This window comes from Alexandromys fortis, unplaced genomic scaffold (genome assembly GCF_014885135.2).
Source record: "Alexandromys fortis isolate MF-2015 unplaced genomic scaffold, M_Fortis_MF-2015_v1.1 scaffold_100_3062768_6864082, whole genome shotgun sequence".
In the NCBI taxonomy this organism is placed as follows: domain Eukaryota; kingdom Metazoa; phylum Chordata; class Mammalia; order Rodentia; family Cricetidae; genus Alexandromys; species Alexandromys fortis.
In genome coordinates, this window is record NW_026067993.1 from 112593 (window position 1) to 128742 (window position 16150).

The 16150-nt window shown below is 41.1% G+C and overlaps 1 protein-coding gene across 2 annotated transcripts in view; it reads right to left on the minus strand.

Annotated features, from left to right (window-relative positions):
- Window positions 1–801: 801 nt before the first annotated feature.
- The window catches only part of Il1rap (interleukin 1 receptor accessory protein), a 139765-nt gene continuing 124416 nt past the window's right edge, over window positions 802–16150 (minus strand). Inside the window, exons 9-11 of one of the 2 annotated variants that reach the window (XM_050160013.1) lie at window positions 13007–13156; window positions 11458–11601; window positions 802–1496 (exon numbers count right to left, since the gene is read on the minus strand). In XM_050160013.1, the coding sequence (XP_050015970.1) occupies window positions 802–1496; window positions 11458–11601; window positions 13007–13156 (989 nt within the window). Of the gene's footprint in view, window positions 1497–5518; window positions 8669–11457; window positions 11602–13006; window positions 13157–16150 lie in introns of those variants that run through there. The other variant, XM_050160014.1, reaches the window with a different exon arrangement.

The window sequence follows — 16150 nt, forward strand, 5'->3', positions numbered from 1 at the left end:
ATGTCTTTGGTACTTTCATAGATACACACCAGAAAAAGTAAAGAAAACAAAGCAAAATGACCTCCTACATTTTCTACCTAATCCATGTCTCAATTTCTTGAGTTGGAATATTCTTTAGATTTGAATATAAAAGTCAGAACATGCAAAATGAGGAGAGGGCATTAGAAATCTGTTAGTACAAAAGACATGACATAAAAATATACCTTTATTAAGACTGACAACATTAGGAAGTTCAGAGCACACTATTTACAGGGAGGCAATAGGAGGCATAAATTTCTCTGAGAAAGTTTGATCCTGGGGGGAGGGCAAAATGTGCTGAGCGCTGCCCTACAGTATCCACCAGCACCTGCTCCTTTTCAAGTCCCTCTCTTGGGTACACACACCCTGTGAATGTCAAAGTCCTGTTCCCTTTGGTACATACACCCTGTGTCAAAGCCCCGCTCCCTTGGGTACACATACCCTTTGTCAAAACCCAAGTATACTTTACCGACCCACGTCATTAGGAAACCCCAGTTCTGAGCTACTTTTAAACCACTGGGCAAGATCAGACTCTAGCCAACTTTTACATACTGACCTTCTAGGGCCCGAGAAGAGTGTGCTCTTCCGAGGCCGTTAGAGGCAATAACTGCATTCAGGTGCTTCCGGTCTTTTGTCTCCTAGAAACAAATAGTTTTTAGAAATCAATAAAGGGGACACAAATCTGATAGTCTATTAGATGATAAAAATGTCAATTATTCCCAAATGTTTGCGACCCAGGGAGAGTTGTTAGAAATAGCAGCCGCCACCCTCCACATAAAGTGATTACAGGATATAAAAGTCATTGTTATTGGATAAATCTGTAAACTGGTGCCGTGCAAGAGCTGAGATCTGGGGAGCTGGCTCGGGTCTGGTGTCATTTTGTATCCACTGATTTTCCGACTCTTGGAGAGCAGGCTTACAGAGGTGTGTTTCCCACTGGGGTTGGGTATGCATCTCTGCCCGGCTCTTGCTTTCTCCTTCACAGTAGGTGACGCAGCAGCGACAGGCTGCGGAGGGCTTCCCTCGGTGCTTGGACATGATGCCCTGGGCTACTCCAGGCACCCGCTCTAAGCTCCGGAGTTCTGGGGGTTCTTTCAAACGACTTCTCCTCTGAACGTGATCCAGACTGGTGTCAGACTGAGAAGAGCAGCTCTCATTCCAGCCTGAGCTGGCGCTCAGACTTCTCAGGGGAAGAGCCAAGCGCAAGGCCTTCCAGAACTTGGAGCCAGAATGTTTGGACTTCTCTCCCTTCCAGCTCACAAAAGACACAGACTCCTTCAGCTGCAGGATGCCTGGGTGGGGATGCTCGAGGGGACGGTACTCCACCACAATGAGCTTGGTGGCAATGGAGTTCTGGCACATGACGCCCAGCTTAAACTCCAGCATGCTGATGCTCTTTTCTGTCACATAGTCGGGGCTCAGGACAACAATCATCCTTCGACTCCGCTGAATGAAATCAAACACGGCTTCCACCGTATCTACAGGGAAATGGAAAGAGAGCATAGCATCTGGTAATGATGTCTCCATACCCAGCTGGTCACTGTCTGGTCCGCAAAAGACGGGCATGCACACGCTTTTGAGAAAATAGAATATCAGTGTTAAACTAAGAAATCAAGTAATCTCATCCACACCATTCTTACTGACAATTGGTAAGAATTTGTTCCCTGTTAGAAAGAGGAGTCGCTTGAACTTAATCTCTCTCCCTACACAACACCTCCTTACACTGCAGATGGTCTCGTCCCCTATCATAACATGCCATGAAAATATCTTCCCCTGATAGATCATGAAAATAAAGGGAAGGATATTACAAACAATGCTGCTATAAACTATTGGTTTCGTGGGAGCCTAGGCAGTTTCGTGGATGCTCACCTTACTAGACCTGGATGGAGGTGGGTGGTCCTTGGACTTCCCACCGGGCAGAGAACCCTGATTGCTTTTTGGGCTGACGAGGGAGGGGGACTTGATTGGGGGAGGGGGAGGGAAAGGGGAGGCGGCGGTGGGGAAGAGACAGAAATCTTTAATAAATAAATAAATTAATTAAAAAAAAGAAAAGAAAGGGAAGGAGAATTAGATGAACTATTTCAGAAAGCAGCCTACTCTCTGCTTGTAAAGCATTTCTTGGTTTAGAATTCTCATTTCCTTTAGTTTTATCTGGTGGCCTTAGACCAGATGTCTTCAAAGAAAAGCTCGAAGGAGCTAGGTACTATTGTGATGTTACTGTAGCTTCTTCTTACAGCTAGATCATGTGACTTCAGGTATTTACTCTTATCCTATTCCAGACATAATTTCCAGACCCTCCATCCCTTATCATCATCATCATCATCATCATCATCATCATCATCATCATCATTCCTGTGAATAATAATTCAAACTGTATATATGTCTTATAGAATAATAATATTTTAAATAACAATGAGCATACTTACTTCTTCAGAATGTTTGACTGCCAAATTACCTGGGGAATTACCACTTCCCTAGATCTTGAGTTGCAGCCAGCCCCAGGTACTTAACATTTTGAGCACAGGATTGGTTTCTATCAACTAAAATATTCTATCTTCCTTGTTCGCTCCTTCCTGCTGCCTTACCATCTTTGTTGCTTCAATTTTCTCTTGCTTTTCTTTCTTCTATGTGTGTCTGTGTGTGTGTGTGTGTGTGTGTGTGTGTGTGTAAAGAAGTGGCCTAAAGTCTATTAAAGAGCCAAATGCCACCATGGTAGCTAAGAATCAATCAATTAATTAAGACTTCTGGCAGAGTACTTGATTCTAATGTTTGCCGAGGGGATATGCATAGGACCCAAAGGAAAATTCCTCCAATTAATGCAGTATCTAACCCAGTATGAAATGCAGGGACTTAGAGAAGGGTCTTAGATCACGGGAAAGAAATCCCACCCATGTTACACTTACTGCCGACAACTTTGAAAACACATCGCCTTCAGTGCTGAGGCTAGATTTGCTTTTTTTTTTCTTTTTTCTTTGTCTCCATAAGACAATGAGAATTTGCAGTGAGTTTGATCGCCATGAACTTGAGAGAAATGAGGAAGCCAGGATCCTTCCCCACTCATTCTTTCTAATCAGTGAAAGAAGTATTTTTTTTGTTCTGATATTGAAAGATTTAAATTTTCAGTTCTCAAAACCATGCGTGTGTATGCAGATGTGCATGTGTGTATGTGTGTATTTTGGCAACTCCCTTGTCCCATCTCCCCCTACTCAGGTTTTAAGAAATGCCTTTAATATATTAGAGAACACACCTGTGAGGAGTCCGCTGCTTTACCTTGATCATGAGAAAAAGAAAGTAACCTAGGAAATGGGACAATATGGCTAGATTTCCAACATAGGAAACGTATACAGTCAAATCCCACAAGTCTGCATGTAACCGAAGCTAAGTGATAAAATTAGGAAAATGTGTGTTGTTTTCAGTGGGTGAACCATGGGTGCAAGTAAAAGACAGGTCTTAAACATTGTCTTCGGCTTGTGGAATTAAAAAATAATAATATTGTACCTTTCAACAAAGTGGAAGTTTTCCATTTGGAAGAGGACAGTGTGGATGCAGATCTGAGTGATGGAAACAGACACTGACAAAGGATTAGAGCTGTTCCCAAGATGGGGCTTCTCCTGTGCTCAGATCTTCTCTTCATACTTTAGAAACAAGCAGCTTCCTTTTATGCTTTTTCATACTCCTCCCAAATTTTCAAAGCTTCACATTTGAGGATGGGGGTGATGTTAGAGTTTGTGTAGAGGCATAATGAATTAGGTGATTTATTGTTGGGCTCAGAACAATGAGGTCTAATTAGACAGCAATGGGTTCATTTTTTTGAATCATTAGGATGTTTTTTTAAGCTCTGGTTCTGATCCAGAACTCTATAATCCTTAAGGAAAAGCATGCCTTGACTGACCCTCACAGAGGGGAACTGGTGAGGAGGAAAAGAGGAATCAGTAAGACCGGGGCACGAGGAAGCAGTGGAGGACGGCCATGGCGACAAGAGCAGATGACCAGAACAATGCTTATTTGTAAGTGAACACCCTGCTCTCAGCTTGTAAATCAGAATTTTTTGGTTTCCTCTCTGTTTCTCTCTGTTCATGCAGGTGACCTTTAACTTGATAAATAAAAGAAAGAAATTTAAAATTCAAAAAAATTGTAATAGCCATGGAAGTCATATTCATCTACAAGAAAACTTTGAATCTGATGATTTTCCTTTGCTAGGGTTTTTATAGGAAAACATCCCCTCTCATGCTGTCTTTCCTCCTTTTGAAAAACAGAGCAACACTGAAGAACCATCTGAATTCAACTATTTATTTTTCCTTGATCTCCTTTTTATTTTAATACCTTTATATTTGAGTCCTTTTTTCCCTACAAAACGCATATGATAAAAGCAAAAGTATAGGGCCATAACAAAAATTAGCAATGGTCAAAGAGATTATGAGACTGTATTAATAGTAATTGTTCTTGTCTGCAGCTGTTATAAACTAAATGCATAGAAAATTTAAACCCCATTACTATCATGAATTTACTGTTTATATTCTAAAGCTATATCAAGAACTGATAAAAATCAATAAATATATCAGTTTATTTTATAATTTGGCCCCAAAATAAAAATCAGAGCTAGTAAGATGAGTCAGTAGGTGAAAGTGTCTGTCATTCTGAGTTTGATCCCTGGGCAGAATATGAGAACTGACGAGTACATATGCCATCCCCACATAGGGATAGAAAATAAATACATAACAATCTAATTTAAAAGTGCTTCAAAAGAAACACTAGATTAGCTGCTGAACATGTCTTTCATTCCGTGCTGCATACTTGGCTTGCATAAAAGATCTGGTTAGGGATGTAGACAACTGAATGGAAAAAATGTCTTGAGAAATTTAATTAGGCAAGTGATAGTGAGATTGATGACACCAATGCAATGAATGCCAATCCCAACTCTTCTAAACGGATTGAGGGGTGAAGCAACTTAAGACTGGTTACCATGCATTCAATGCAAAACATCCATATACAAAATATAATACAATGTACATTTCCTGGAATGGGGATTCTATATGCCCACAGTAGAGAATTTTGTTGCCTTTCAATCCTGCCTGGCAGTTGTTTATTAACTGAATAGAAAATCGTGTCCTCGTGGCTGTGGTCCATGCATCCTGGCTCCTTTATTTTGTTGACTAGTAAGAGTTTTCTGTGCATTAGTGGCGTTTGAAGCAGAAACCAGAGAAACAACTGTGGTTTTGTTTTAAAGTTATCACCAAGTGTAGCTTTTGCTTCCCTGCCCCCACTCATCTCATGTACTGGACTATCCATTCTACTTAAGCAATTCTTTTACTCATATGCAGAGGCAATGTTCTTGATATGAGGCTCACATTTTTCTTATTCCTCAATAAATATTTTGCTATTATAACTTCTTTAATTTATTTTTGTAAACATAATTGCTCTTTTTTTCCTCCTATTTCTCCATCCCAGACAAAAAATATAAGGACACAAAACACATGCACAAAATAAAATTCAAAGTTGAAAATAAATGGTTTATTGTAAAAAATATGAAAATATACAAATCAAATGAAAATGGAAAATACAAATGGGTATGAATAAAATTAAAAAGACAGTCATAAAGTACTAAAACCTATGGAAACCGATGCGTAAGTAACAAGTGGAGTGATGCTTTGTTTCCCAGTAGAGGACAGTACTTTATTATTATTAGGATCCCAGGGAGTCATTTAAAGTACAAAAGACAATTAAATAAACCACATGTGCCTGTGTGAGTACACACTCTATATAGCATGGTTCTTTGTTAACCTGGGTACAGACGTTCCCTTTATCATAAACCTAAAACTATGGAGGATTTTTTTTTTATTCATAAGAGACATGATATATCTTCTTGCCGTCCTAGGACAAGTATGTGACCCCTCCTCCAGAGCTCTGCTATTCTGTATAGAGCATCTTCTGAAACTCAGACAAAAGTCTTGAAACTAAGTTCTCTTAGGATGAGATACGTTCTTTAGGTTTGAGATGCTTTACACTATAGCATTGAAGCAGGGTCAGTACAACAAAGAGGAGTATAAATAGGAAACCATGAAGCATTTCTAGGGGTATAGAACAGCAGTTGGGCTGAGTACAGAATCCAGCAGGGCGGAAACTACACAGTGCAGAGACTGGCCTGCAGTGAGGGGCTTGCCCCTTGCTTTCCTATAAGCAACATTCAAAGCTTATCTGGGGCCAGCTATCAGCTGGTACTGTGATTAAAGGGTTATTAGTGGAAATGGTAATTATTTGAAATAACAAAAATCACTAATCTTTTAAAAAACTGAAAAAGGCTATATATTATAGTTTTTATGTCAAAGATTCACAAGGGAACTCTTTTCATTTTAGAGTAACCAATAATTCTAACACAGAGCAACAGTTTATTGCAAGCATCAGTGCTGATGAACACTTAAAATAAGAGAAAATTTCAGAATTTCTTATTAACATTAACACAACTTGGATAAAGTCTTCCTTAAATTAGGAGTTGCGTTTCATGGGATTCTCAGACTCATTTATAGCTATGTCTTTTTTTCTTCATCAGTCAGTAGTCCACACAGCTGAGCACTGAGAATCACCTAACTTAGACTCTAAATGTGTCTCACAGGAAATGTAATAGAACATCAAATGATATCAGGTGACCGCCTACTGTTGAACAGTGACAATGGGAGGTCCCTGGACAAGAGCTAGCCCTACAACCCAGATCAACTGTAGGAACAGTAAGTCATTCATACTAATCCAGGGGAGGCAAGATCTATGATAACTATACACAGAGAACCAAGAAGTCACAAACAAAACAGTAGTGGAATGAAATCACCAACAGAAAACCATTGCACAATAAACATAAATTTTAAAACTGGACAATAATTCTACTGGCTTTTAATAATATACCAATGGTTGTTGAAAGATATATGTGTGTGATTATGTATAGCCCCAAATACATACACACAGATAATTTATAGGCAAGTGGATATACACCCATACACATAGGTTGTGGGAACTTCTATATACATACACACATAAAATTCACATGTACCGATATTGCAGATGTGTATATGTATATATATGTATGTATTTATATATATATATATACATATATGTATATACACATGCTAGACACGATGTAGAAACTGGCCACTCTAAACGTAAATGTACTTAGTTTTCACTTTTACAAGTCCAAGGAATAGTAAACCTCTGCTTAAAACTAAAAAATCCCCCAGTTTCATCAACAGTGACTTTCAGGGTGATTTATTTGGAACAAGGTACTACATGTACTCGTGAATAAATTATTGGATGTGGTCATTCTTTTAGAATAGTAATGCCAAAAGGAAAATCACTACCTCTCAACTCCACTTCATAATGAAGAGGTGCGAATGAGCAGGGATTAACCACTTCCCTGGTTCTCCCATTAGTAAGGTTGGAATTAAAAGACAAACTGCAAGTAGCCTGCTCCCTGTTCTCTTCTGGTGTCAAGAATGCTCTGAGAGCATTTTGACGTTTTCTCACTTTCTGTTAGCACCAGTAAAAGCTTGGTGCCTCCCATGAAGCGTGGATGATGGACGTGATAGGTAGGGAGACAGACTGACAAGTGTGGACCTCTCTATCTGTACACCCTTGAGAAGCTACGATGATAAGGCAGAAGCTGTGACTTTGTCAAGTTTATAAATATGCTATCCATTACCTGAGACAAGGGAAATGTGGTTTTAGTAGTACGAAAGGGGTCTTGCCACTGAATCCGCCATGAGGAACAGCTGTAGTTTGACTGTTAGTCTTACTGAGGCGGTGGATTCAACAGACAAATTAGCAACGGAGTGAATTATCCTCAGTTGAAAGAGATTTAACCTCTGGTGATATGTTCAATGGATGACTGAAAAGAAAATAAAACTCAAGGAAAATCCTACGGAGAAACAGGCGATACTCCCTGTAACCTATCTTTAAAGGAGCTTCGAGTAACTGGGCAAAGGGGCTCCATCATGGTAACATTTTTACAGAGATTAAAAGAGAGGGAGGAACAGAGATGGGGGGTGCATCAAACACATCTTTGACTCGCAAAGAGCACAATGGCTTGAGACCCTGGCGACAGACTGTAGAGAACATCACTCTAACCCTTAACTTTGCCTCAGAAGCAAAAGTGCCAGTCACACAGTCCCCAGGATGTTTCCCTATGAGGGGCTTAGACAGGGTTCTCTTTCTATCTATGAAGCCACAGCCTGGGAGGGAGGAAGGGGGCTCTTCCTCCCGTGAGCCCATTTGTTCTTTTTGCTCCTTGGCTTTCCCTTTCATACGTTTTTCAGGGACGAATAGGATAGGCCCTGCTTGTCACTGCTAGACCACCTGGAACTCTTCTTCACTGGCATGGCCACCTGCAGCTGCTTCCAGAACCTGCCCTGGGGATACTTGGATTTCTCCCCTTTCCATTTAATGACCGTGAGCACCGTCTTAGCCCTCTTCAGCTCTTTCACCTTCATGTCCTTCACAGCTTTGTACTGTACTAAAATGACGTTGATGTTGCCCCGGGAGGCCATATTTTCTAGGCCCGCCTTGAGCTCCAGGAGGGCCTGTGTTCCCTGGAGCACGTAGTTGGGGCTTAGGACAACCAGGAGGCGTCTGCTTTTCTGAATGAAGCTCAAGGTCTCATCTGTGACAACTGGGAAAGAAAACACCGTGGGGATTAGTGTTGGCCAGGAACCACCTGATGCACAGAGCTCGGGGAGCAAAGGCAAAGAGGGGATTGGGAATGGCTGCCTGACAATCAAAGCTCTAACACGCTCCCCAACAACAGTACTCATCTTTAATCCAAACATACTGTCCACTGAACGCCACTCTGCTCAGGGAAAATGGAGTTATACATAAATGCCCTATGCCCAAAATATTTCCAAATAAGCTAAAGCCAAAAGTATGGTGGACTGCTGTCACCCAGTCCTGACAAGCACTGTTTGAGCAAGATAGACTAGACACATTGCAGTGACATCAGTTTCTTCAAACAGCATTGTGTCTCAGCCCAACTGGCTCCTGAAAGGTACCCAAGAATAAGCCATCGTATGAAAAGAATTAAAAACTCTGTACTACAGATTCAAAGACCCCTAGTTTCAGTTGTAGCTAACCAAGGGCAAGAGCAGAGAATATGGAGTCTCCATCTGCTGATGAGTGTTGTGGAATAGAATAATTGTTTAACTCTATCAGATGTGTTGCCTTTGTTTGTGCTGAATTTGTTTAACTATGAAAAGATGTGTTGCTGTTTTACCTTGCCTGCCTAAGGCACCTGATCGGTCTAATAAAAAGCTGAACAGTTAATATCTTGGCAGAGGAAGGATAGGTGGGGCTGGCGGGCAGAGAGAAAAGGGGAGCCAGCTAGCCAGACAGCCAGGAGCCAGCCAGTCATGGAGGAAGCAGAAAAGCAGAACGGACAATATTTAGATGGGGTAAACAAGCCTCGGGGCAGCACATAGATTAGTAGAAATGGGTTAACTTAAGTAAAAGGGAAAAAAAAGACTAGCTAGAAACAAGCTTAAGCTAATGCCAAGAATTCATAATTAATAATAAGTTTCTCTGTCATGATTTGGGGGCTGGTGGCCCAAGAAAGCTGGCTACAGATGTGTACTTTCCTGATGCCAACTGATGTCACAATGTAGCTGCATTAGTAACAATGCATTTGGCATTTTGGCCAACAGTGTCTTCCCACATCAGCTCCTTCCTTTTATCTGAGGTGGAGATGAAAGCAGAACACGGATCTTTCTCCTCAACATTTAGTCTCTGAGAAGCCAGCCCTTCTTCAGCAAATGCTAGCTGCTGTACTTACATTCACTAGCAAACACTTTTCCCCGAGATGAACGAAACAAAGTGGGGAAGAGGGTAACAGAGGCTAATTTTATTCAAGAGCTCTGATTAATTCCTGCTGCTAAATTCTTGAGACTAATCTATCTGCTCACAGATGTTCAAGGAGACCGGCATAATCCTTCACCTAGAGGAGCAATGCTTGCTTGCTGGCTCCAGGCAGTGCCCTGGTGGTGTGCAAACCTGTATCACATTCCCCTCTGCAGTGATTTCCATTCTTAATCTTCACGGGGGCAGAAGTAATAGGGAAGGAGTTGCCAGGTAACATCTAACATGTGCAGCCTGGGGGAGAACCCAGGAAGGGGTGTGTGTTTCCTCTAAGCATTTCCAGCGGAGGCTGACTGTGTCTATGCACAGAAAGAGGTTCGGCAGCAAAGTGGCCTCAGAAAGAGCAGCAGGAAGAATCCAAAGAGAAGAGGGCCTGCAGTGTGCAAGAATAACTCTGCATTTTTCGAAGGACTGTTAGTCCCCTGTAGGTCTTATCCGGATATATACTGCGCATCTTTTATTCACTCTTCACGTAGTAGATAAGATAATTTGATTGACTTTGTAAACGAATCAATAGATGCATGAATGAGTTAAGCAAATTGTTAATTAATATGAGCAGAACTTTGCCTTTCACCATGTAAGTGATTATTTCATGGCACAATGACACACAAGGAGAGATCTTCTGTAGAACACAAGCTCAGGTTTGGGGTGATGGCTGGGCAGATAAGCAAAATGATCTATTAACTCAAAATGAGAAGAAAACTGTTCCAGGTATCAATTGCCCACGCATTTCAAAAACATATAAACCAGTCAACGTGAACAGATTTTTTTGGAAAAAGAGAAGAAAAGAGTTTGCTCTGCCCCAGATGGGAGTCAATGTGCTTATTTCAAAAAGGAAAGGCTTATAGGGAATTGAACAGTGTTGCCATGCTTGCTACAAAACTCCTGAATGAACCATGACTGTTTGGACTTGAAAAGAGGAAGCATTGGTTTTTAAAATTTCAATAGTTGAAGCTTTCCTTGTAAAACTTGGTAGAATGAATTCAACAGCTTCCCACATTTTAAGCTAAAACACAAACATCCACACTGCTAGAAAAGGAGATACAAACAATGAACAGGCAGATTTGGACAGCAGCAGTTCACGGCTCAGAGGTGAGGAAATGGTGAGAAAGTAGCAAAAAGCATGCTGTGTTAGTGGGGAAATGCTCTACTCTCTGTCCTGCAGCTCCGTTCCAGGTAAGCAGAGTAAAACTCAGTTTGTGTAAAGAAACATTCTCTCCACTTGGTTTTTGTTAAAGAAAATGAACGAAAATTAATGTGTGTCAGCCCAAGGCTTCTTGAAAAATCTAACTTCTTGACTTCCTCAGGACTGGCTCTTTTCCGGCATGGAGCTCTTTGAAATTACAAGGGAAAAGTTTAAAGCCAGAAACTAGACTGAACAGTGTCTACCTGAAACTGTGGCTGCACTTCTGGAGCAGCCTCCAGTACCTGAAGGAACTGTATGCTCAATATCTGAACACCATGACTGTGCTACAACCCACTCATGCACCAGAAACTCAGGATCCACTTTGCCCCTCAGGGGGGCCCCCCGTGTTGCTCATGCACGATACCTACTTCCCCCAGGCAAGCTGTCTCTGTCGAAGATGCACAGCTTGTATCCAAATTCATTCTCCAAAACGCCACGAAGCGTCAGCAACACAAACTCCTCTTCTTCAGCGTTTCTTGCATAGGAAACATAAATATCATATTCCTTTCCATCTAGCAAAAGGAACACAGAGTCAAAGCAAATTAGAAAAAAAAAAAACCTTCTCAAATGGTTCCTTTTTTTCTTAAATCTAACTTTTGGGTGTTGGGCATTTTAATTTTTTTTTCATTTTTTCTTTTTGCATCTGTGAACAATGTGACAGATCTCGGTGTAATATTTTAGTGGTGACAGGATTCAGGCAGAAGGACCATGTGGGTTCAGACTGTATCTGATGTATCTTCTACTCTCATCTCAGGGAGTGACGCCTGTAGCGGACAAAGACTGTCCCCTGAATCACGGGAACAAGGATGCACACCACAGGTCCCGGGAGCTAAGGCCAGGCAGGAGATTTCTACGCAGTGTTCTAGAAAACCACTTGCTAATACCTTAGAATTCTAAATTGAGAAAGACTTTTTGAAACTGACTAAATTATACCCAAAAAGAACTAGAATTAAATTATGTTAAGATCGATATATTGATCTTTCTGAAATTTGCTTAATAAAATTCATGAGTCATTAAAAATATAGATTATGTGTTTCTTCCCAAGGCCCTCTGAATTAGAATTTTATGGGGTGGGCTGTTTCTCCTTTTCCTGTACAGTAGAGATTTGGTAAAGATTCAGATGTCTCAGTGATACTGCCAGGTAGATTTCTCCCAGGAATACACATTGGAAAGATTTTTATTAGTGAGAGCAAGGTAAACAATACACTCTTATGTCCACCTGGACCACCTGGAAGTATTGTCACAGCATATGTTCCGGTTCAGAGGGAGTCATGTTTAAAAGTCTCCACCTAAAATGCTTTTGGATGATCATGATTGTGCTGGCCCATGGATCTTCCCCTGAAGCATATGAACCTACAGTTGAACGTGGTGGCGCAGACCAACCATCCCAGCACTCAGGATTGAGGTCAGCCTGAGCTGCACAATGAAACACTGTGTCACAACACAAAGGACAAAACAAAGCAAAACAAAAGGCTGTGGCCCTGCACTGTCCTCTCTAGTGACCAAGAACCACATGTGTCTGCTGACCATCTGAGCGCAGCTGTCCCCGCTGAGATGTGCCAGGACTGCAAAGCAGCGTTCTGCATTTGGAAGTTGACAAAACATCTCATTAACATTTTAAATATCACTTTTATACTGAAATAACAACGTATGAATATTGAATCAAATCCTTATTTTCACTTATGCCCTTTGAACCATTGGGGGAAATGTTAATTTTATATGTAATATGCATCATAATTTTATAAAGACAAAGCTAGTCTAGACTAAACCGTATTTCCATCAAGAAAGGTGAACAGGGCATACTGGAAAGATTTTTACTAGTAAGAGCTAAAATCAAAGATGATCTTATTAAATACAGTGGTTCATATGCTAGAACACATTGTTTAAAGAGATTTGCATCATACTTCCAGTACTCACCAAGAATTGTTTCATCTGTTCCAAAGTGAGCCCGGTAAAAGAGGACCATCTCCAGCCAGTAAACATGGTAGACCACGATGAGAACCACCACCAGAAATACCGTGGCTCCAAAACCACAGGCGAGTTCCACTGTGTACCTCGGCGGTATTACTAAAGCAAATGATAGAATGATGATGATAATTAACTTCTAATCAGTGATCATAGTAATCCCCCATCTCCTTCATGGCTGGATCAGCCAAGCGGCCAAGTCAGGCACTTGACATGCAAATGTTAACAAGCAGAAACAACATGATAACAGATTAGGCATAATCTTTTTTAAATACTAGATTGCATCCTATTTATTTACTCTTTTGTTATTCTTGCTGCCGTGGTTTACAGTTCCTGGTACAGAAAGTGCTTTAAATGACTTAGTGACTTGAATAGATCCTAAACGTACACAAAATAAAATAAGATCTTAACACAGGGAAGGATTTCCAGGAAGCTTATCATGTTCAACTCGGCACAGGGTCTTGTGCACGCTGGCCAAGCTCTACCGTTGACCTATAACCCTAGTCATGTATAAACTCAGAGAGTCTTGCTCTTCAGCTCAACCTCACCAACTGCCTGCCTCAGCCTCCTGGGAACTGAGACTGCAGCACTGTGCCATGATCCTAGGACAAGGAGAGTTTAGAAAGTGCTGTGTCCAGCAACTGTCTTTTCTTGCAGTGCTCTCCCAAGAACCCTCCCCAAAGAGAGGCCCATAATCAGAGGAGGTAACCTAAGCAAAAATCTTGCCGTGTCTATTAGTTTTGACTTCATTCTCTTTCTAACAACAATATCAGAGAAATTTGATTTTTTTCCTTTATTTAAAAGAGGCTTCAAACTAGTATTTTCATTGAGTTTTGGCAAATCTACGGAATAGGAAGTGGTATTTGGTTCTTATATTTCCCAAGCTCACAGTTCTGTGACAAATACTTCAAAGGCTGACCTTCTGAGATTGGATTTTTTTTTCCTTGTTATCTACTTACTTTTTTGACACTGTGAATACCATAGGCAGGCTTTATGGATGTACCAGAAATAGAGTGAGATAATTCCCAATGTATTAAAAGCTAGGAATTAAGTCAGAAGCCCTGTTCACTTCACTGGCTACTCTACCCAAGCCTCCAATCACTGTCCTGACTCATTTACACTGTCCTTGTCTCAAAGGGCTCAGGAAAAGCAAACATAATACTGTGACCATAGTATGATTTGTGGCTATAGTATGTCTTTCTTTTCTTTTAATTTCCAAGTTCATTTATATATGTCTTCATTTCACTAACAAAGCTGTTCTATTTTTTTCAGCCTGGGCTTTGTCCATAGAAATATCTACTTTTCAATGATTTTATCTCAGCAATATTAGTGAACTGTAGATAGTTGTTATTCCTTCACCTTCCTTCACCATTCCTTCCCACTCCCTGCAAAATAGACTAGGCCTCCACACCGTCCAGGTGGAAACCATTTTGTCCATACTATCCCTGAGGCACCTGGGGTCTCAACAAACTTCCCCAGAAATAGCCCTTTCCTCTTTCAGGATAAGGAAAGATGCCCAAAGTTACAGTCAAGGGCAGAAGCATCATTTGTTTGCTATATTGACTGTGGCACGGCAGCTGAAGACTCTGAGGAAGAACAGAGTAATTTGCTGGAGATGAAGCCGGGCTTGGTATTGCCTAGCTTGATAATGCCTTTCTTGGCATGTCTTGCCAGATGCTTGAGGGATAGAAAGGGAAGACGGCAGGAAGGGCAAAAAAAAAAAAAAAAAAAAAAAAAAAAAAAAAAAAAAAAAAAAAAAAAAAAAAAAAAAAATCTATGTAGGGGAAGCACAGAAACAAGAGAATATTTCATTGGGTTAGTTTAAAAACTGTTACTGATGTTTTGAAAAAGCAGGTCATGTGATGGGGAGACCTGGGTCAGATGGAGTGAGACTGGGGCAGGGAAGATATAAGAGCGGATAGACAGAGATGCTTCTCCCAGCAGTTGAACACTTTAGTGCTGAACATCTGTCTGTTGAGATTAGGTGTGGAGACTCTCCTCCAGAGTGGGACTGCTATCTAGGTTCTCTTCAAAGTGCACAGTCTATGTGGAGTGCTGTCATGGTGTTAGATCATTGACCAGATGCGGACTCAGTGGCTGGGAGGACTTTTCAAATGACATTTAATCTGAATGAAAACACGGTAAGCAACCTGGAGCAGAGTCCAAAGGTCTCAATTTAGAGATAAATCTCAGACTTTCAAGTTCATCACCCTGAATTCAGTGTGTTGTCTATCTAGTACAGGGTAACCCTGGAATTGATTATTCAAACCTTGTTATCAGGTGTACCCTAGTCCTGGGGTCGCTGAATGGTGGTCCTCTAAATGGGTGGGTGTTTTTCCAGGTATTGATAGAGGTCTTGCTTGACGAGCAAAAGATCAATTAAACAACTGATTTCTCTCTGCCAGGCTCATTTCTACATCCTCTTTCACTTTTAATAGGGCTCTTCAATTTTGTTTTGTATCTCCGATGACACAGCTCATATTTACAGCTCAGATTGTACTTCCTGGTGTCATCTTCTTATTAAAGATTCCCTAACCGCACTTAACTGATTGGACCAGAAAATTAGTAATCCACCGGACAGCTCTTCTAAATGGCTGTGGTTCTAAAGGGCTGTCTTGTAAAGCGAAAGGACGTTACAGGGAAGCAGTGACCCTTGGCCTATATTTTGTGTCCTTCCTACTGCAAGCCTCGGTATTCGAAATGACAATTTTGCACTGATGTAATTTCAGACAAAACGGTTTCCAATCAAAAAGGAGTGATGCAATCTGACCACGCTGGACTCCTAAACTCCCCCTCTCATTGATTGCAGTTAGTCTCAATTAGAATGTAGCCAAATGCCATTTGCTTATTGCTACTCCCCAAATCAGAACGCACTTTGCAGCTCTGTATTATAAACTGGCCCCGAACTCCATGTACCCAGCCAGCCATCTTTGTTAAAAGAATGAAGGACCCCAGCACTGGTCCTCTCCCCTGCTTTTGGTTCTGGCTCTACAATAAATTTTGTCCTTGGCAACCCAAATTATCTATCTTCATTGTTGTAACTGGGCTTGCAATCTACTGAGCTCTTCCTCCAAATGCCAGGTGCCTGGTCTGCCA